Here is a 23,015-nt window from a genome sequence, read left to right on the forward strand (position 1 = left end):
ATTGATGAGATGCAGAAATTAATTTTCTACGAGCGTATTTCCCGCAAGTCACATGACTTTGAAGCCAGGACTTTTAGATCTTTGATTTTTATTGGTTTGTCACTTCATAAAGACAAACGACTGCGGTTGAAAGGTGGGTGCGCTTATAAACCTGTTTGCGCTTCATTTTCATCTGTGGGCTCCACAGCGCTGTTTGTTATCGCAATGGATGTGAGTATTTCAAAAGATGTTTAAGTTAATAAAAGGACATTTTGAATTTTTTATAAATTCACTTCAAGGTAAAGTATTTCATATTTAATGTCATACTTATGTCTTGTTGTCATTGTATTATTATAGAACAGACTGAAGCAAGTGTTATTTACCCATGCACAATTTATACAGGAAAATAATTAAATTCTTAATCTGTTTAAAAGAATGGAAACTGCTTGTTGTCATTTAACTGACTGATATTTATACTTTCCATTTCTTTAGTCTCCTCCAGCTAACAATTTATCAATTGAGGGGTCACAGGCACTGTCAGCCATTTCCATCAATTCACAGACGCTTCCATCTGATTCTAATTCTCCTGAATATTATCCGTGGACTTATCAGAATCCCTGCTTCCCGGGATTCCAAGGTAAAAAAAAAATAAAATCATTTATACTCTTCTCCAAACATAACAGACAATTCTCCCTTTTTAGATATTGTGTCCACTTTAAAGCTGGTACATTGGAACCTTCCGATTATCCAACCCAAGTTTTAGAAAAACATCTTGAACTTTATTTGACATTACATAATTTTTATAAAGTAGTATATGTACGAGTTCAACCGCCAAAGGCGTACTTGAACTTTATTTGAACTTGAGATTTATCCCAATTGTTCCCAAAGAATAAAATGTTATTCATAAAATCAAAAATGAATTATTTAAACTATGACATTTTACCTAGACAAATGAACCATACCTTTGGTGACCAGAATTATTAATCGGAACAAGACTAAAATTATAAGCAAGATAACTAATTTTTTTTCTTCTTTTACGATTCAGAAACAGCAACATGTTTGTCACAGCCTGTAAAAACGAAATCGGAAAATTGCTTTTGAGTTAAACACCAAACCAGTTTTTGAACCACTTTTTCAGGTGCTGCTTTCTGCTACCAGAATGACGGGGCGCAGGTTGTGCCAATCGCCATGACAACCACACAGCCAGGTAAGGTTGCTAAACGACACACAACAAAAGAGGCACAATGAATAAAATACTCAAGTTGTTTGCATTGAGAACAAAATGGAATGGAACTCCCCGGACAATTCAGCCTGAATGACTCGGATCCAGCTTGTGTGAATTTCTTAAAACTGAGTCATAAGGTGGCTAAGTATGCAACCTGTGTTTGCATTTCCTGCAATTTCTGAGCGTGGTCCTGATGAGAGACCATGAATGATCTCCTGGGTGGGTCACAAAGGTCTGGATCGGGAGATCAATCAAGCTGCTGGAGGAGTCATGGGTGTTATGTCCCAGAGGTGCGTCGGTGGATTGAGGTTTGGGGAAACAGTGGACTCCTCAATGTCATCAGTGCCTTTTTTTGAGTTTAAAATACCTCACCCACGCTCTTGTATCGGATCGAAGGTCAGTCTTTTTTGGGTCAACTCTCTTCATCTTGCAACTTGAATTGATCTTTTGTGCTTTGTTTTGGCTTATTTTGTAACGTGTGCAAGTTTTTGTGTGTGTATTGATTATTACAGTAAGTATACTATCATTTAACTCCTTGGCTTTGTTCTATTGGATCTTTTTTTGCTTCTTCGGACAGTCTGGCATCTTAAAGTGAGTGTGTGTATTTTTGCTTTTTTGCATGAAGTTTGACCTAACCTAATTTTTAACACTATACTACTAACAGTGCTGTACAGTGTTGTTGATACAATCAGCAGAGGGATCATCCGCTTGTTAAATTAAAATAATTCAAATTCATTGTCAGTGTTGTAAGCCATTAGACGACTTTTCGAAATGAAGAATATTATACAATGTGTCTAGGGTGACTCTTGTTTAGCCAAGCAAATAACAAGGTATGTAAAAATGTAATTTTGAAGCATTTCAATGTGTCCAAATCTCTGCTGTTTCATTTTATATATGATGATGATAACACTGTTCAACATATTTTTACTAATTAGTTTTAATCAGAGATGAAAGTATGTACTGATTTCCAATCTGCCCATTTTTTGCTAGCATGTCAGGTTTTTATAACTATATTAATATAATATATGTCAAACCTAAAATCAAAACATAAGGACATCTGAAAAAAGGGGGAAAAAATACATTTAGGGATCCATGAAGCCATCTCTGATTAAAATGTGCTGTTGCCCAGTGTACTAATATGAATGAATGAATGAAGGAATGAATGCAAAACCTGATGTGTTTAATATCTCTGACGTACCCACAGGTGACCTGACAGCCTCCCAGTTACAGTACACCGGCCCCATTTTCACACAAGCTATGCCACAGGGCGGCCTTCCTCGTAAACAGTCCGAACGCAGCTTGATGAAGAACAGGTAGAGAGGAAAATGATTGACGCAACTCAACATAAACATAAATGGATGGAATTTCTATTTGTACATGATTCATTTAATACATCAGAATTGGATTTCTTCCAGGGAAGCTGCCCGCGAATACAGGAGGAGGAAAAAGGTTTATATTCAAGATCTTGAGAAACGTGCGGAGAAGCTTGAAACGGAAAATAAGGCTTTGAAGGAAGAACTTAAAATCTGGAAAATGGATCAACAGAGATTTCAATAGTTTTTGCACTGCAAGCTGTTTTGAATTGCATAGAGTGAATCAGATAACATTTATTTTTTTATGATATTATCAGGACACATTTGCACAGCCTGCAACACATACTTGAATGTTTAGCTTCTGTGACCTTGTGTCACAAGCCCGCAAAATTCATTTGCTTTTTTGTCAGATTTCTGGAATCAACAAAAAATCCCAACAACGCAGGCATTAGGGAAATTGTCAGAAAATGATGAAAAATAGATTTTTTTAAATGTTTGAAACTGATGTGAATCATGATGGAGGCAAATCAAAGTTAGGAGAAATTTGCTTACACAGCTAAACCTCGTTTTTACACGCTTTGATTCTACACGACTAACGCAGTTTGGTCATGGACCCCAATTTTTTGGTGATATTTTAAATGTAGAAATTGTAGTGTGAAAAGAGGCTTAGCTGTATTAGCAAATGAGTGTCAACAGCTAATGTCTGTATAAGGTCTTTGAATGTTTGTGTGTTGCAAACAAAAAATAATCCCCGGGATTATTTTTCACCCCACTTTAGCATCTAATAGATATAGAGAATACTTGAAATACATATTTAAATGACAAAAAATCCAATTGTGTTTTTTACTCCTTTTGTATAATAGGCATTTTCCCATCCCATGTGACACATTTATTGGACCTAAACAGTTTTAAACTGTAATAACAGTATTCACCACCAGATAGCAGGCATGGTTTACTAGTGCTGCCCAGAGAAAAGGGTAGTGGGTCAGAACCAAACTGGTCAAGTAAAGTTTGACTTTTAAGTCAAATAAAAATCTGATTATTCATTGAATTAAAAAACTAATTTTGAGATGAGAGCAGAAGAGAAAGCTGATTTTTTAAAATCTCCCAGAGCAACTCCTATGAAATCATTTGCTGACAGTGCTTTGGCAGATCCGATGAAAAAACATTGTCACATTGGGAAAATCCACCCTGACGAGCAAGTAAAATAGCAGGCAGCTGAGTAACTTCATACCTCGGTGCAGCTGCTATGTGCCGAAGAATCGAGCGTACGTATGTTAGCCCCTAAATCCTATGTGGCCATCTGTTAGTACATCGCAAAAACCCTCTTGTTATATCTGCACATGGCTATTAAAGTGAATTACCTGGAACACAATGTACAACTGTGTCAACTCCTATTTTGAATTATTCAACACGGCTAAACAGTAGGCTGCAAACAGCACAAGGCCTGTTTGCCAGTGAATGTCATTAATAATATATATGAGTGGGCAGACTTGCAGCGTAAAGTATAATACACAGATAAACTGAACTTTCTTAAACCAGGGTCATGGCCAGAATCTTTTTCCATCGGGTGGCCAGGATGGGGTGGCAAGCGTGCATTATTTAGTTCATGAAATGGCACACATAGATGCCAAATTTGCCCATCACTTAAAATTAATTACTATGGATTGATATTTATAAATATTATTAGAAAAAAAATGTATGGGGATGGACAATGAGTGACAAGGGGGCACTATGGCCACCCTGTAGCTCCGCCCCTGCCCATTTTGGGGAGGGGACTTGCATAGTTGAGATATTATCTATGTGCTGTGAGTTCAACAACAAAAAAATGAATGCTTGAATCTCTTGAGTACATTCTGCTCCGTTACTGTACGTGGGCACCATATTTGTTCAAACAATCCTTTCTTTTTATGTCCTCATTAGTTTTACACAATGTGGACCACTGTAAATGGAGATTAGTGGGAGTGCTATGTGGGCCCGTGCTCAATGGCAAACAGATTCCACATTACATTGGTAAACAACTTTAGCTGGCATTTACACAATTTGTACTACGATTCATTTTGATTGCATTATGATGTTTTTACTTTTTACAAAAGCCATGTGGTTGCAATGCGCAGCTCATCTTTTCAACCCTTCAACCACAGGCAAATTTCAACAAGACATAGAATGTGAGTTATTAAATTATGTGAGCATAACCATGAGGTCAAAGGTCATTTCTCATATAAAGGCTGAAAGCAGCAAGGCATCTCCTGACCCTTTAAAGTTCACTTTAACTGTACTTCTTGTTCTTCCATTCAATTTGGTCATCATAAAAATTGGTCATCAAAACATTAATCCAACAATAGGTCAGCGCACTCACTTCCAAAAGTTGTTTCTGCTTCATTGAACATTATGGCATGTGTGTCCAAATGAGGAGTTGCAAACATCCATTTGCTTTATATTAGATTCATTGCACAACAATAAATAGGATTTAAAATGTCGGACTTCAGAAATATTCAGCACGAGGGTGTGCATTAAAATAATCTATGGATGGTTGATGACATTTTATGATGACAGTTAATCCGGGAATACTGTACACATCTTTTATTTGACGCGTGAATAAATGCCGTGTATTTTCTGGCATTGCTGTCATGAGTCACGCACTTCATCTTCCTCATCACACAAACACAAAGGGGTGGGGGGAGCGCTAGCCGCTGTAAAATGTAGCCACGGAGAATGCAATTAAAAGTAATGAGGCTCTGAAATATTGGCCCTACAGACACAAGTTACAAGGTGAACGACATTGGAGAAAAGCCCGGCGATATGAACAACAATGGCAGACAAAAGAGTTCTTGTTAGCTGCTGCTAGTTTGACCTCATTATTGGGGCTTATAGGTCACAGCATTGAAAAGGGCAGTAACTCCATTTGGCGTGTGGCAATGAGACAAACCACTATCTTGTATATTGGTTTGGCTTTTTCAGGACAGTAAATTATGGTATATATTAAAAAGATGATTTTTTTTTAATAAAGTAGGTTTACAGCGATGTATGAATTATTTTAATGGAGGTTAATGGAGGTATGAGATCACCCGAAGCAAATGGTACATTAGATGACATTCAAACTATTGGATTTAAAAGTAACAGAAGAACCACACAGACATGAGGGTTTAATTGGGCACATCACATTTGGCACATTACCCTGCTCTAGACGTTACATCAGCCTCATGGCATATATATATATTTTTTTGGACAAGGAGAATGTGTTGCCGACAGCAGATGTTCCTTGAGCTGTATCTGTATCTAATTGTCAACTTCTCTGTTATTTGTGGAATGCAAAATTCACCATTGCTGAATGCGTTTGATTAAATTTGAGAAGCAACAAAGCATGCTTTATCATTTATGTTTAGCACATGAGGGAGATTACACTCATAGGATTATTTACGCCATTGCTTGATTTAGGAAGTGGTCATATATCCAATGAGGGACAAAATCAAATGTATGGGATTCATTCCAACATCTGCTCCAAATGAACTCCTCTTTTGTGTTTTTCTGCTAAATTCCATATTACTGAAATTCTTACAGCCACTCTGGGAGATTATTTGCTCTCCAGTCATCTGTTTCCCTCGGCAACACCGTCTGAAGAAAACTCCACCATGGAGATGATTCAAAGGAGCCAAAGTGAACGAACAAAGAGCCAAGGTGACAAAAGTCAATCTGCTTCACACATTTTCAAAAGTGCTTGCCATATACGACGTGAGTAGCCTTTCAAATGCCACTTTTCCCTTTACAAAATAATTGATTAAATCCCAAACACTGGTCATATTTTAATGTTTATCCAAGGTTATAGTACTTTATAATGGACAGGATATGCTGACTGTTCTCTGCCATTAGAGCAAACAGGAAATTGACTGCACATTTGCATTGTGGCCTTTGCCTTGAGTCAGCACAGGAAAACACTTTACATTACTTTGCATCTGTGCATCCATATATAATGCATTCTGATTTCCTGCAACTTATTCTTTTGATTATTGGTTCTCACAGACTAGTCCAAACTTTATGGAAACACAAAATCATCCACTACTTTTATCACTGAGAATTTCCCATCTCTATGACAATTAGGGAATTTTTTTTCTCCACAAAAAGAAAAACTCGGGCTTGTTTGGCCACAAGAATGTAGGGGAAGTGCGTAAACCCAAATGAACATACTTTAACCGGATGATGTGAGCTTGACTTCAGTATTATAACCTCACAAAAGCTGCAGAATTCAATCTTATGAGATTTGGGCAGAAGTCCATATCATTAAAGTTATCGTTGCAGGATTGAGGTGAATAAGAATAAGTGATCAAAAGTGGATGCATGCTCCTTGGAGGGGTTGTAAGAGTCCTTGTAAAGTAAAAACATTGCACGCACATTTGCTTTTATTTTGAAGTAAATAACAAGAAGCAGATGTTGACATCATTTGTAACTTGACGGGCGTGATTAAGATCATGACAGGCAATGGTTCGCTGTGAATGACAGCGGTCGTATGTTGGTTTTTGTACATGCATGTGCAAACGGGATGCTCCAAAACTTTGTTTTTAGCCGTCCGTTGGCTCCACAGGCGTCACATTGACGTGCTTCAACATAGACAGCCACGGGTAAGTTGGGCTTTTCCTTGTTTGCTTTAAAAACATTTCGCTGCAGGTCGTTGAATCACCGGAGCGGCGGAGAAAAGTTTGGACTAATCGCATCACTTTCCTTGCAAATAGAAACACGACTCGCGCAGAAGCACTTGCAAGAATTCCGCTATTTAGTCTGGTTTGAAAAAATATCATAAAAAAGTAATTGCCCGCTATTCATTACGAGGGATTAAACATTTTGTCTGATGTCCGCCGTCGAGACGCTTCTCGGACAGGTGTAAAATTTTAAATTTACATAAAAGTAGATGTCCAATCTTTAAAGGTGGGGTCTATACAAAGCCGTCTGAGCATGCATTCAATTAATATCCATCTAAAGGTCAATGCAATGCAATCTCCATGCTCACCAGCACAATTATTATAGGATGGCTATGGTGCAATTTTACTCATTCTTCTAGTGCGCTTAATTGTCTCATTCAATCGAGCTTGTATTGGACTCAGCAAACAAAATATAGTCAATTTGTTTATTCAGGATGTATGTGACTTGCAGAAATTGTAAATAGAGATCTTAATGAATGACTTGCTGCGTGGGTCATATTATTATGGGCGCACGGCCGATTAACTAGCTCAGGTTACTTTTGCAAGCTGTCATGATGCTGCATAATAAGCACGTTTGGTTCAATGTTAAGCTTGACAACCATTTGTCATCTTAATCTGGGCCACAATTGTCACTTTTTCTACAATGTTTTGTTATATATTGCTGATTTTATGAGTATGCAGAATTCCAAAGGATTCATTTTTTTCTTGCATCTGTATATCGGCATACATGTTATGGCATAGCCTAAGGTTCCTAATATTCATGTGGAAATGGCTTAAGTGTGTCCCCGGGGTGATTTAGTTTTCCCCCCTCTTAGTTCAGAGAGAAAAACTGCCAGAATGCTTTTGTTACATAAGTCTTGTAGCATGTTGCGTCATTGTTTTGGGGGCCCAATCCATAAAACCGAAGCTTTGGCTTCATGTGTGCCCCTCAAAGGAGGAGGAGGTTGAAGGCGAGATGGGCTATTGGAAGCAGATGCTCTTCTTTTGGGAGACCACAATGGTGAGAGGAGGCCCCACCTGTAATTTACATGAATTGAGTCTTTTTTTTCCTCCATGTTTCATGTTGTTGACTAACCATCACATCATGTTGAAAGTATGGTTTGGGAGTGCTGCGTTGCCATGACTTTGAATTAAAAACATGCAAACTAAATCATTCTCAAAAACCGCACCTCTTTTGTTCTCACTATTTTTCCATTGTTCAGATGTCTACAGTTTTTTTTTGGTTAGATTTTCTAGCATTTGTTTTTTGGATGACTATCATGCTGCAGATCACAATTTACTTAAAAGCACATTTATTTATTACGAGTTGTAATTCATCTAAAGTTTACGATAATTTGCCTATAATGTTCGCTCCTGAGCAACTTTTTGGTGACTTCACTTCTTGAAGTCATGACTTAAATCTAATTTGACACGCATTTAAAGCAGGATGAAGAAACAAAGCCTTAAATGGGCTGCTGAAAAATCCGCTGAATCAGCAACTCACTGTTTAATGTATCACAGACCGGCTGCAATATTAACACCACAACAAGACATCAAAATATCCTTTTATGATTTTACCCTAAACTTCTGTAAATATATATAGAACTGGAATAATTTCCCAGATTACAAGAGCTCTATAATTGTTAACGTTGGTCTCCTGTAGCAACTCGATCCAGCTGCCCAAAAGTTTGCTCCCGCTGGCCCCTTCCACTTCTCATTTGCAAGTTTCTTGCCGTGAGGCCGGGAGAGGTCAGTACACAAACACCCCCTCCCCTATGAAGAGCTGACATTCTTGTCTGCATAGATACCTGAGCCTCACACGGATTGGCCGTCGTCGAACAATCCAGTTGGGTCTAATGGGGCAACTTTGCGTAGATGTTGGAAATTTGAGACCGAAACAGCTGCTGCGATGACACAATAGGCAATGTTGCCAAGTGCATGCATGCACGCACGTATACGTGTGGTTAATTGCAGTCAGTGAGGAGTGCAGATAAACCTTCTTTGCACAAAAAAAAGCCACACAATGACACACTTCCAAAATAGATCACAAACAACATATGCACACAGCATGCCCGCATTTCAAATATTCTTCTGGCATTTTTTAGAGTGTAATGATTACCATCATAGGGACTCTTTTTAGTCTTGGGAACATGACTCATGCTGAAAGGCAAGGCTTGAGTCAGTGAGGATACAAAAAGCTTCTATATGTTGTTTTGCTTGTCCTTCAGACTAAATGTGGTCATGTTGCCTGATTGACAAACTGATTCTATTTCTGGATTGAAGCCTTCTGGTAGATCTGGCATGATACCATTTCATCTCATGTCAAAATCATCCAAGTGCGTGACCTCAGATGGTTATTCCCCACCAAACATATTTTGCCAGTTAGTGATCATAAAAGAGGGTGAATCATGTTCATGTGATTGTTGATGGTTCTTTGTGTGGCTTTATAATTCACCAACTCCTAGCCTGGCATGCCCATGATAGTGTTTGTTGTTGTGTAAACATACCCCGAATAATGACTTTATTCCAAGCACTCCTTGGCTTTTCCACTCTCAATTTGTGGCTACTAAATTAAAAATGATTTTTGTGTTCAGTCAAGTTTGCAAAAGGGCGTAAAATGGAGTGTTTTGCAAGAGAAACAAATCTTGATGAAAAACACCGGCACATCTGGCCGCTCACCATGCGTTATGGGGAGTGGACAGCTTGGATGAATTAGCTGTGTTGCGCTAATTGAGACAGAGCAGTAAAGAAGAGGTGAAGTTGGGACTTTTTGGAAGCTGCTGTATTCATTTTTTGGAGATGCTGTAAGCTCATGTAAATTTTATTCTGCCAATGGACATGCATTGAAAAAAAGGAGCTATGTTTATTTAATCATGGTGGAGTTACTTTTCCCACTTATACATTACATATATTTTTTTTACTCCATGCTTAATGCTTGATTCTGCTGCTAGATGGTTTCTGGACTTAGCATTGGGTTCAAACCTCTAAGCTCAAGCAGGTTATACTGGACCATAGATTGCTGAGTGAGGCTTTTTCTGCAGGGCAAACACTTTGAGTTTGCCTTATGTTAACATTGTTTCAGCTTCTGTTTATATACAGTATTTAAGGGAAAATGGAGCTTCTATATAATTGTATTTTTTTAATAATAAGTTCTGTGATTAAATTACAGAACAATCTGAAAAAAAGCAACAGTACCAGAAATTGTAGTGGATATACCGTCTATAAACACTAGAGGGTGCTGTTTGCTGAATGTTTATTCATTTCATGACACTGAGCACACTTTTGAACTTATCATCATGTTGCATAGTACACCAACTATTAATCATGCTTATCAATATTAAACTATAGTTTAACACAAGTTCTCTTATCTTACATAAGGCATCTTGTCATTTTTCTTGTGTTCCACTTTGTCACATATGACTGCCACTTGTCACACTCTTCATCTGATTGATCTGACTTGGTGTTGATGAAGTGGGAAAGCACCGTTCTAAATTTATCACCCCTCCCGTTGGTTTCACGCATGCTGCAGATGTATCCACGACACATGGACCCCCTAAAGGAGGGTCGTAGATGGAAAGTGAGTGGGGGGGTTGTTACCACGGCACGTTGACCCTTCAGTCCATCTATTACGTCCCAGTAGTCTTGTTCCATAAGTCTCCAGAGCTCCAATCTTCCAAAAACAGGGAGAAACATCTAAAACTGACTGAACATTTTCAACTTCAAATTTAATGGCTGGCTAGGAGGATCAAGAAGGTATGTGGATTTTATTTTGTTTGGGGAAAATGTTAAACCCTGAAGGACAAAGTCATGAAAATCTTTTGGCTGACTTGAAATGTTTACTATGATTTTTTTTATATATATAACAAATTTAGTCAGGTTTCCTAAAAGGATCCTGGACTAAGAATGTTTTCATACATTTGTTGTGAAAATATATATTTTTTATTTTTCATTATTAGTAAAGTAAGTCAACTTTATATCAATACTTGAGCTGGTTGAATATTTAATTAATTTTGTTGACAAAAGGAAGTCTCGTTCTAAATTCTATAAAAATATTTTGATCATTTTGGTTAAAGTAACGTAATTTCATGTGTATTGGAAAGTATTTATGGATCCATGTGACAAATGTTCCAAGCTGTTTTGAATATCAGTTGACAAGATTGATCAAAATAAGCAGTTCGCGTCAGACGGTGGCTCTCGAAATGTGACTCACTCTGCCGCTTTGACGACTAAAAGATGGTCTGCAGTTGTTCATTGTGCTGCACCTGCTCTTCTCCTGTCAGAACACCGACAGAAATAGAGTGCTGCCTAGCACGGCAACACGCACACCAAACATTCCCCCAAGTTTTTCCATTCAAATTCAAAAGCAACCACTTGGCGCTTGTACTCGCATGCGTGTTGGGCAAAACGAAATCATTTCAATTGTGTGACATCTTTTTTACTTTCATGTGCAAAAACTAATATTAAATTACTTTTATTCCTGAATGTCAAATAAAGTAGGACGTATGCATGATTTTAATTGTGGTGATCTGGGTGGCTGGTTTATTTTTAAATCCTGCCCCAAATATATACACAAGCCCTGGTTTCGTTTGATGGTCTGATTTTGAACGTTGGGGGTGGAGTGTGGTGTTGTGATAGTCTTCGTTACACGTCCTTTTTCTCAGTGAGCGATTGTAGTGTCACTGTGATTTAACTGGTCTACCACATTTTATCTCCTTATGGGGTCAAGTGTCAGTGTTTTGTCTTTGGGTGTTATTTAGGGAAACCTGAGCTTCACAAAGATTGTGTATTAATTGCCAACCCAGTTAAAATTGATGTCTATAGCCATCAATGGCAATAGTATTAGTCAAATTAGTTTTCAAAACAATTGACTTATCCACAGTAACCAGGTGCTCCTCTTTGTCTTAGCTGCAAATCAGGTTAGGTTTGGTGTCACATTTTAAGTCTTGTCAGAAGGCCTAATCCTGGTCACCTCACGTGGTGGTCTTAAGTGCATATTTACCTTGCCACAACCTCTTCTCATTTATTTAAAAGCCACCAGCCCTCGTTTATCGAATTAGCGGTGAATTATGACGAGCTACTAATAATAGTCTTTTGAGACTTTGAGTGAACTGTTCGTCCCTTACTCTGACCTGTGATTTGAACTCTAGAGGCTTCCTTAGCTGCAGGTATGGCCATTGGCGGCCATTTTTTTTTTTTTTATACAAACCACCTCCCAAAATATAAAAAAAATCCTGGTGAAGATTCATTATTTATACCCAACAGGGGACAGATGTGGATAAGAATTAGAAATTGGAAAATACCCAAATGGTCTGGGGGATCCAACCACATGGGGTGGCAGTGCCCTCTGCCCCCCCCACTAGCTCCGCCAGTGGATATGGCCCTGTACAATATAGTATACAACCAATAATTTTCTAGACTCTTGTTTAAGAGTCTAAGGAATTAGAGAAAATCCTTCCCACCAAAGCCTCTCTATTCTTTGTAATGTTTTTCTCCTTCAGGTTAGCGGTTCCAATTGGGAAGCTGTCCATGGCACTTAAGCGATGGAAACAAATCGCCGGCAAATGCAATCAACCGCGTATTCTGCATTTTGGAGCACCCAAGACCAGATGTGGACTAAGTGTCAGAATGAAGCACACAAATGCGCGTTCATTCTAGGGCGCCTGTTTGTCTACAAAGAATCATGATTGCAATTTGTAACAGGTATTCAACATGCAGGGATTAGAGTGACAGATTTCATTCAAGTGAAATCACAGTTTTTGTTTTTTTTGCTTTGTTTTTAAATGAGAAGCATCGCTAGACTGGACCACTTCACTTGTCAACGCAAAAGCAACGTTGAGAATGCTTATCTGGTTTATTTTAAGAAAGCCATGCCAAAGTGTGCGTGCTGCCGTCTGTTAATAGAAAGTAAAATTGTCACATGAGGTCAGAATTGTCCTTGTGTGGCTATTTTTAGTGGGAATGGAAAGTTTTGTGTTTGTGGCGGTTGTGATAGGAAGCCGATTATAAGGATTGAAGTCGGAGGTCTCTCATACAGTAAATTAATAAATTTGACTTTTAAATAAATAAATAAATAAATACTTCCTTCCTTCTTTTCCTGTGTTTTCCTGAGTTTTTGGAGCAGGAAGGTGATGCAGCCATTATTTGTGACTGCTAACAGACCTGCTGCAACGCTATTGTGTACCAGAGGTTGTCTTGAGGGCAAAAATAATTGTCTGGAAGTGTTTATCTAATAATGACTGACTGCACATGTGAGCTTGTCCAGGCTGAAATCATCCAGTTTAGTTGACTGAACATCTGGGGAGGTGATTAGTGGAGAGGAACAACTTTGTTATGCTTGTCTGCTTCTCTGAGCTGTTTAATTTCACTATTGTGATTCGCTGATACGATTTGATATGGTAGAGCAACTTTGCGCGTATGAATTATCAACAAATTACCACTTCACCTAATAGAAGTCTTTTGAGCTCTTGTTAGGAAATTTATTTTGGCTTTTGAGTAAATTATATATATTATATTTCACTGCACAGGGTTGGTTTATGGAGTTCAAGTTTGCATTTGGGGACATTTTGAAATTTTTACTCGAAGCCGATATTGTCTTTGGCAGGTCTGGTCTTGTATGATATACAATTGAATGCCACATAAGAAAACATGAGCATATTTCTACAATCCTGGTTTTCAATGAACCCTTTTAATTTCAGATTTAGTAAATGTTATAGCAGAGAGAGACGGAAGAACAAAGTAATAAATGTATCTCTTGGCATAAAAATGTTAACCACAAAATGATGTGAACATCAGAGGAAATTATTGTGGACAGTCTGCTTTAATTCAAGACCAGCGACCTTTTCGTGCTCTCTTTGAGCTTTTTGTTTTAGGAAAACAATTCCTTAATAGTTGCTGTATCCTGGAATCAATCCACTTTCCCACTTTGTGTGGATTTGTTGGTCACTGACCTTTGACCCATTCTGCTCTCTTTGATCCAACTGTAATTTCAGGTTTGAAACATTCACAGCTATTTCTCTACATGAAACTGACCCTAAAATTCTCCACCAAGGTTTCAGACCAAGAGAAGCGTTGAAGCCGTAACCTGTAAGGTCTTGCCCATTGCCAGCAGTCATCGTTTCTAATAACAGGGTAGTACCCATTTTTTGCGGGGCTGATCTCATCTTTGACGGATGAGTCAAAACACACAAACATTACCAACAAGTCAGACGGACATACCTGTACGCAGGTGTTACGTGGTTGGAAATGCAAGAAGTGATGACAGCATTACAGAATGTAGGATTTGTCTTCGGTTTGGAGCTGCATGACCTCATCTCGGCCGATGTAAAGATCCTGACTAGGCTACCATGTAAGGTTTTCTATCTATTATTTTGCTCCCATTATTGCAAATCGTCCCTTAAAATGGCCTACTTTTATATTCGTAGCCCAGGGAGATGAATATGTCATGAATGACCTCGCTCACGTTGACAGGTTTACTGTGTATGCCGGAGATAGATAAGATACACGGCACCGTTTTTGCCGTCAGCATCAGAATAACCACGTTGGGCTCCATGCCAGGCTCCTTGTGAGGCCTTCTCAGTGCAGCGATAAGCTCATCATTGACACCCTGACGTCTACGACAGCTGTGAGTCTGCAAGTTTTTCTGTCCTGTTTTTGGTATTCACAGATCATCTGAATTAGCGGTTAATGTGTTCTTTGAGGAGGAGAGGCACATTTGGTGTAAAAATATGAATTGGTCACTGTGCATATTTCAGGGTAGGAGGCCGTGCCCCCTTGCCCCCCCCCGTCTAGCGCCGCCACTGCCTGTTGGGTTTGTGCTACTGAGTTAGATCCAGTTGCTCTTCTACATTCATATTTTCTTATTCCAATGCATCTAATCTTATCTGCCTTCCTGTCTCCGTCCCTTTTTATTTAATCCTCGCTGGACGAGGAGTGGAATTTCTCATCAGGCTGAGAGGGTTTTTTTCTGCTCTCTCCTTGTCCCTCTCACTTTGGTTCACTCCCATCTCGCCACTCTCCCCTTCCCCTCATGTTCAGCACGGGTTTCTTTGGCACCCCACTGGTGTTTAGAAGCCAAGGATTTGGAAAGCAGCGCTCTCCTCGGACACTCCCATCTTTTTCTTGCCTCTCGCTCACTCACTCATCTTTTTTTTTTGCTCCTCTGTGTGCTTCCTCAAACCACTCGGCTGTCATTTGCCTGTGTCATCGGGCCTTGGTTAATGAGCTTAGCATGTGCATCAGCTTTGCATGTTGTTGTTGTGGTGGGCAAAGTGAGTGGGTTGGGAGAAAACGAACCAGGACCTCCTTTCCTTTCCTGCAGCTAGGCTCGTTACGCTCTCTCCTCCCTGACTTGAATGCTACCTGACTTCATTGTCTCTCTCTCTCGCTCTCCCTCTCATTGGCTCTTGCTTCACTCTGTCCCAAAGCTTTGTCAAAACTGCTTTGTGCTGCATCACCGCTTCTGCGGCTGCAGCGCTTTCCTTTTTTGGATTCACCATCTCCTAGAACTTTTTGTTTCGTTTGCCAAAATGTACCGGAACCCGTGGATTTCCAATTATCTAAGCCATGTCAAGTTTTGCAGTGAAGGTAAGAGAATTGGTCGCTTCTGCTCCGGTCTGATGTTTTTGGAGTTGATGACAGATTACTCCGGTTGATAAAATCATAGAAGTTGTCAGGTGATGCACAGCAGACTTGCTTCTTCTCTGCTCAGTGTCCTTCTTTCCCACCAGCTGTCATTGCACTGCAGCTGGAGCCTCCAAGGACAGCCGAGCAAAGATAAAGCACTCTTAACCTTGCCATTTTTTTTTTTTTTTTTTAGGAAAGCACCTGGTCTCAAACCATGAGAAACAAAAAACATATTCATCTTAGTGATGCTCTTTAGACTTAAGTAATGCATTTTTTTATATGAATACATCTCAAATATTTTATTTAATTTTAATTTCTTTTTTGATATATTGTTAGACAACTTTTAATGGATAATATATATTGACAGTATTTGATGGCGTCTGAGTATGTGCAAATAACTTTGCACTGTTGACTGACCGCAGATCTGTGGCTGCTTCTCATGACCTCACGTCTTTGTGATCTTTCCCGAGTGAAGACTGAGTGTTGAGACCTGTTTCCCCCAGGTGGGAATAGCTTGCAATCCACAAGAAGCCGCTCACAGTTTGAGGCTTTTATCCCCGATGATCGCTTGATTGAACATTGATGTTCTTGGCTGCCTGTTTTCTTGCCCAGAACTGAATTTTTCACTGTACTCATGATCTAAAAGAACAATACTTAAAGTGGTGTCCAGTTTTAAATTAGGATTATCCCGTCTTTCGCAGTTAGTGGCATTGTAGTTCTTATTGGCATTGAAAGCCTAATTGGCTTATTGTGAAGACTTTTTCTTAAATCTTACGTTTGTAGCCTTGGCCTCGCCTGGGGTTTTGATGCCCCCATCTGTTTTGTAACGCTTTGCCTTCTAAGCTGCTTTAGTCACAATTTGAGGTTGTCCCCCCTCAATGAATGATGAAGGCTGACTGAGTATATGTGTAATTGCTCGGGGAAGTAGACGTCTACGTGCACACGCACACACATAGTGTGATGTAATGCCGTCAGTTAAAGCATGACACGTTTTCTTTTGGACGCTGTAATCCCGAGCATCAAAGTTAATCCTATAGCTCACCTTGAACATATGCTCTGCCCCTCTTGGCTCTTTGGTTTTTACTTGACTTGATGTTGCACTCATGTTGATATTTGGTTTCCTTCTAGACAGCTGATCTTTTAATAGATTTGTATTGTGATGTTATTACTCAAAACCCGTGCTTAAGATTCCGAGTAACGGCTCAATGATTCATGACATCATTCTTTGACAGCTAGGGTATCGTTAAGAGGCATTCCAGGAGATTTTTTTTGTCGTCTCTTTCAGGCATAGTGTTTCTGTGCTAACAAGCTCCATTAGGTGTAAAGCTGATACATTTTAGCTTTCAAGTATTTGTACACAAAAGCAGCACTAGAAGGAGAAAATATTTTGTTGACAGCAAAATAGAAATGACTTCAGTATCTGTATTTACTTTCTTGAGATTTGTTATATTCGAAATGGTCATGTCAGTTTATTCTTCAGAGTTGGATGTCTTCAGTGATGCCATAATGCTGTGATTTTATTTTATTTTTTTTCCGGAATTGAGCAGTTTGTACACACTGTTGGTGTTTCCAAAAATCTTTCACCATTACTGCCAGTATTCCAGTGAAAATAACATCTTTCTCTACTTTGTGTGTGAGTCAAGCCAGAAAATAAACACTTTGATGACTTGACTATTTAACAAAGTATCATTAATGACAGATTTATAGTCATTGATATTTTACAGAGACAGCCATTCATCAGGATCTGATGTAACACTGTTTTCTTGTTTGAGTCGGTTTTCATAGCCGCACGAGTTTTTCAATCACACCATTAGTTCGCCGTCAACTGAAGACGGACATCTTCAGGTCTTGCACAGACCAGCTGAAACAATACCAGACCCCTCCCCAAACACAAGCAGGCACACTGCCCTCTGTAAATAATCCTTCTTTCTTCCCATGTATTCAAGTGGGACTGATTTAAAGCATCAACGCTAATAGAACCATCTGATAAGAGATTAAGGTGGTAAATGTGTGTGGGTGTCCGGGGTGAGCTGTCTCAAGGGGAAGATTTTGGGTGGAGCAAAGTGAAGCCGGTGGTGTGATTCAGCCCTGAAGTGAACTTTGAGGGGGATGGAGTGAGACCACATGTTTGTCATGAAGCTTCCTGGATCGAACCACTCGGGTCCAAGAATTGCAACAAACCGATTCCGACAAAATAGACTTTGTGGAGTGGACAGTGTGTTTGTGGTTTTAGGAAGTACGAGTCGTTTCTCCTTGGACTGTCTTTCATTTTTCAGGCCGCTCAGATACATGCTGGACTCTCTCTGGCATTGTCCCAACCTGCACTTGCACAGCAACCTTGATGTGTGATCAGACTTAACAATCCCTGTGACACACCAGCTGTTTCTAAAAAAGACCCACACACACAAATCCTTAAGATACAAACGCAATGACGTCATTCCGTAACGAGTTCTGTATCTCGCAGCACAATACGACACTCGTGAGAGCCAGCAAATGGGTTTTAAAGACTAATACTGAAGATGTTGTAAATGGGATCATGAAGTATTTCTATCTTCTCTTCTCAGGACTCCCAAGTGACAGCTCTATCACAATTGGCAAAAGCAGATTGCTTCAGAGGAGAGCTCTTAGGTAAGATGGTATAAGAATGACATTTTTGACTCTATAAATAAAAATGATGGTAAAAATGTGTCCATGTCTAGTTAAATAAATGCATCATGTGACCTTGTAGTGTGCTAGCTCCTACTGCAGCACTGCTCCTTATTTTGGCAGGCTGTCAAATACTCCACCCAGCCTGTTACGTTACCTTTGCAGCAGGAACACAAGTGTGGGAAAGAAACCAGCATCGTCGATTTGAGTTTTGTAAATGAGGTTCAACAACTTTGTGGTTTCTGGAAGGGACAAAAACACACAGTGTAGTGTTGTTTTAATTTTTCACATCTGGATCAGATCTTTTGTGGTTTTAGATTAAATCCCGAATAACTGAAGAGGGATTCATTGCGTATCTGTGTGAGTCGAGCTGAACTATCGTAATTCAAAATCCTTGCTGAATGGCATTCCTGTTTCTTAAGGCAGTAATATGACTTTTGTTTTAACCCTCAGCTTCCAAAAAGAATTCTCTTTGGACGAAAAAGGTGACCCAATCAAAGTTACCAAAGATATAGATGTTAGTCTCTTGACTAATCTCAACAAAGGTATGTCATTGTTTGTATTTTTAGTCTATTTTTGCAAATGATGGTCAACATTTTAATCACGATCCCTTTTTAAGTCTCTGAGTTGAGGAAACGATTTGAAGGCATCACCACAAGCACGAGTGACTCGGAAATGAACAGGTGGGGAGATGATGGCCTCCTATTGAGTCTAGTCATGATTAAAATGTCACGTGTCCACGTGCCTAGGAAGGAGCGCATCGCCCGGCGATTGGAAGGCATCGAGGGGGAGCCGCATCCATCTGTCCTGCCCAATTTGGTGGCCAATCGTCTTCTGGAAGAAGATACACCGCGATACACGAGAGCTTCTGACTCATGCGAGCCATGTGGTGGTGAGATCCTACAATGACTCGATCCTTAGTTGATCATATCGAAAAGACTAACGTGCGCCTCTTGTAGTTACAGTGCAAAGATATGGAATGGAAGAGTTAGAAAATCCAGATAGTATGCAGCCGGTAGTTCCTGAGCGGCAGTCCAGAAGTCAACATCGATCTGATCCGAAAGCCTCCAATCACGCTGATCATAATTCATCACCATCATCCAGCAAAGGTGGTCCAGAGCTCGAGTCCAAAGCTGAACGCATTGCCCGCTACAAGGCGGAGCGCCGTCGGCAGCTGGCTGAGCGCTATGGTATCTCTTTGGACCTGGAGCCAGACATGGACCATCCATCCCGGTACACTCGTCCTCTTAAAGAGCCTGATGGCCCCGAAAGGCGTAACAAAGCGGAGTTTGTCCCGGATGAAGAGAGAAACCTCGCTATGACTTCCACTAGTCCGAGGCGAGGGCAAAGCGCACCCCAACAGAGCCATCCCGAGGCAGGCTATGAAATGAGTCGAAGCAGAGTGGATTCCTTCTCAGAGAGGGAGCGGCTCATGAACCTGGAGAATCAACGCAGAGCAGCTGCTCCTGAGCCGTCCACTTACATGGACGTTACATCATTGTCCTCCAGCGCCAGCGTGCCTGCTCGGGACTACACCGGCATAGGCGCGCCGCCAAGCTCGCCCAAGATGAGCAGACGACCTTCTGTCCCTTCACCGAAACACGCCGTGTCACCTGGCGACCTCTTTATCGAGCAGCAGGCCCATAACATACTCACCAGACATGGGTGAGTACTCTTGATGCTCGTTCTTTTCCTTTTAAAAGTTATTGTCCTGTTACTGTGAACTTAAAATGATCTGTTTTCTTTGGCGTATTCCCATGATCTGATTTGATCCGACCCTTCTTCTCGTTTACACCGTGACAAAATATGACGCATTGAGAAACTTCTAGTTCAACTCCAGGCCACGCTGTTGTAATAGTGCTAGCAACGGGAGATGTTAGTGGGGGGTCGTGATATCTTTATTCACACTCTTCTTCTTGAATGCCCGCTTACCTCATTTGGATACCTTGTTTGGGCTTGCCATGTTATTCTTCTTAAGTGCTGGAAAGTGAAGTTGGTGTGCAAATTGGTGTGACTCATTGGCAACATCTGTCCTACACCAGGGCATGATGATATCACTGGTTTACCATACAACTCTTGGTCATCTTCACTTAATCAGTTCCATGCAGGGCTGGACTGGCCATCTAGATTACAGGGCAGATAACACACAGTTATGAGTGTGGGCATGCATCAAAATATCAGAACCGTATTTATTTGCATTTATTTATTTAAATTAAATTAATTAATTTATTTATCTATTTATTTAAATGTCTTATTATACATATACCCTTCAATGATGTACAGTACAAGGGCAAAAGTGTGCCCTGATTGGTTCCTCAAGACTGACGCTGATGGCGACACCCACACCTTAATCAACTGGCCCTCGAGGTACCCCCAAAAGCTGGTCGTGTTTACCCCCAAATCACCCTTGTGTTCCTGTCCCCATCAAGACTTAAGAGCAGTGATTCTTAAACTGTCAGTACAGGTTGTAGCGTTACTCCTTAAAACCTTTTCCTATATTTGATTTTAAGAGTAAAATTACAGTTATATAGTTTAAGATCTCCAACGATCACATGACAACTAAGAATCTCTGCTTTTGAGCTTTGACAGCCAGCTGGTCCCATCGTCATCATCCTCACTGAGTTTCAATCCCCTTTGCTAAGATCGTAACTTCATTCTCAACCTCATTCTGGTGTGAACGGTTGAACCCCCTCACTGGAATACATTGAAGGGCTGTACCATGTTACACAATAACATAGAAGCTATTAACCAATTGCAATATTGTAGAGTCATAGAATGCCGTGTTGATTGATTCGTGTTAATTAATTCTTGTCATGTACATTGACAGTTAAGATGAGTATTTTCTATTTAAAAGAAATACACACTACTGTATATTTATGCACTATCATACATACAAATTCATCTTGTTGCATCAAGGTGGCGGCGAAGCCTGAGGACTAAAAAAAATTCAATCAACCTTTTTTTTTGTCCAACTTTTTGTCCCGGCCCAAGTACTGAACGTCCCTTTTCAGTTGTTAAACCCGACAATAAAAACAAAGCAGTTAGGTAGAATCCAATTGAATTACTAATCTGATCATTAAATACATAGTATTTACTTTGGCCTGGATACAAATGTCAACATTAATCAGCTCTTTGTCTCCTTGAAGAATTCGAGTTAGGGAGAGGCTTGCGAAGGAGGACTGTCGTCAGAGGAGCCCAGAGCCGGCAAGTGTCGCAGAAGCTCCGACATATCGCAGACAATTTCAGCACCAGCCGTCTGCGCGGTACACCACGGACCCAATGATTCCCCAGCAGAACCACACCCACCATCACCCGCAAGCACTTCTCTCTTCGTCCCGGCCACCAGGGGCTTCAGATGTTGCCGGTTATCCCAGTTATCTGTCCATGACCTCTGGCGCTCCATCCAGACTGGAGCAGCTCCCAGATGAGGAAAGTGAGGAGACGGGCGGCGTTCGGACAGAGGGCCTGTTGCGTAGTAGGAAAGCAGTACTACCCTCAGAAGTCCGCCGCAGGGAGAGGAGCACCGAAGACCCGCATAGAGGAAGAAGAGATGATGAGATGAGGTCCTCCAAAGCGTTCACTGAGATTGAAGAACCTGCAAGAAGAGGCCACAGAGGCAGAACCAGATGGGAAACACTTGAGCCCTCCAGACACACAGAGCAGACCAGCCATCAACAAGAAACCAGCAGCAGGTCCAGGGAGCGTGAAAATCTCATTTATGTCCAGAAAGGCTTGTCGGCATCTCACATCCAACCCAAAGCAGTGCCGATCCATCCTGCAGCAGATCTCGGTGATCAAGAGCCAAGTCATAGAAGCTTGCATCACCATTCGCAGGAGGTCAAGAAAAATAACGCAGAGAATTACCAGGACAGCCGTGTGTCTGTAGCCCAGCTCAGAAACTCCTACATGGAAAGCTCCACCACTCCCCCGAGCAGACGCAGAGACGAAGCGTAGGTGGAGATGCTCTGGAAGCTTGCGCTTGTTTGCTAACATCAACTGCTGCCCTTTGATTAACAAGCAACATCTATCATGCTGCCGACTTGACGCCTTACTCATCTAACACCACGCCTGCTTCCTCTTTATTGGCACCGTAACTTATAATTGCGGCCAATAAATATTTTAAAACTACCCCACGCATGTGCTTAATGTCTACATTTCGAGTGTGCCGTTAAAGAAATTAATCATCGCCGCTCACCTCTTTCTCTCTCCCTCACATGCTGTATTTTCTTTCCTTTGGGTACTTTTTGCCTTCTCCTCTGTGGGCCCTCCAGTGATGCGGCAAATCAGGGCCAAGCAGGCTACCGAGCTTCTTGCAGGGGCCGCAGACCCCTTCACTATATCTATCCGGGGGAGTGTAGAAAGACATCAGAGAGGTTTAGGACACAGCCCATCACCACTTCTGAGCGCCAGGAGACTGATAGGTACCGCTTTGGATGCAGCAATGCATGGAAAAACCAAAACATGTCATCATGCATGAAAGAGAATTATTGTTTTAATGTTGCTGTATATGCACTAAGTCCATAATACTATGTGAGCCAGAAAATGGAGTATGAATAC

General features: G+C 40.5%; 2 protein-coding genes across 14 annotated transcripts in view; both read left to right on the plus strand.

The window, feature by feature from the left end:
- The first annotated feature begins 73 nt into the window (after positions 1-73).
- LOC148380796 (cyclic AMP-responsive element-binding protein 1-like) lies at positions 74-3,899 on the plus strand. Its single transcript, XM_088363234.1, has 5 exons — positions 74-210; positions 472-616; positions 1,118-1,186; positions 2,409-2,517; positions 2,620-3,899. The coding sequence occupies exons 1-5, from the start codon at positions 205-207 to the stop codon at positions 2,759-2,761; spliced, it is 471 nt and encodes a 156-aa protein (XP_088219360.1). The 5' UTR covers positions 74-204; the 3' UTR covers positions 2,762-3,899.
- Positions 3,900-6,975: 3,076 nt separating this feature from the next.
- svila (supervillin a) overlaps positions 6,976-23,015 on the plus strand; it is a 29,893-nt gene continuing 13,853 nt past the window's right edge. For 2 of the 13 annotated variants that reach the window (XM_088363703.1, XM_088363705.1), the window contains exons 1-9: positions 15,267-15,773; positions 18,377-18,440; positions 18,912-19,003; positions 19,078-19,141; positions 19,208-19,350; positions 19,418-20,123; positions 20,742-20,825; positions 21,605-22,408; positions 22,730-22,879. In XM_088363703.1, coding sequence (XP_088219829.1) covers positions 15,542-15,773; positions 18,377-18,440; positions 18,912-19,003; positions 19,078-19,141; positions 19,208-19,350; positions 19,418-20,123; positions 20,742-20,825; positions 21,605-22,408; positions 22,730-22,879 — 2,339 coding nt within the window. In that variant the 5' untranslated portion in view covers positions 15,267-15,541. Of the gene's footprint in view, positions 7,134-10,815; positions 10,944-15,262; positions 15,774-18,376; positions 18,441-18,911; positions 19,004-19,077; positions 19,142-19,207; positions 19,351-19,417; positions 20,124-20,741; positions 20,826-21,604; positions 22,409-22,729; positions 22,880-23,015 lie in introns of those variants that run through there. The other 11 variants (XM_088363708.1, XM_088363709.1, XM_088363699.1 and 8 more) reach the window with 11 other exon arrangements.

Source organism: Syngnathus floridae, chromosome 20, assembly GCF_059516105.1.
Source record: "Syngnathus floridae isolate MCC-2025c chromosome 20, RoL_Sflo_1.0, whole genome shotgun sequence".
Lineage (NCBI taxonomy): Eukaryota > Metazoa > Chordata > Actinopteri > Syngnathiformes > Syngnathidae > Syngnathus > Syngnathus floridae.

Bases quoted from the DNA above. Each gene is read 5' to 3' on its own strand.
- LOC148380796 (XM_088363234.1), top strand. The intron at 1,187-2,408 runs GTAAGGTTGCTA...ACGTACCCACAG, and splicing joins CATGACAACCACACAGCCAG to GTGACCTGACAGCCTCCCAG. The intron at 2,518-2,619 runs GTAGAGAGGAAA...GATTTCTTCCAG, and splicing joins CGCAGCTTGATGAAGAACAG to GGAAGCTGCCCGCGAATACA.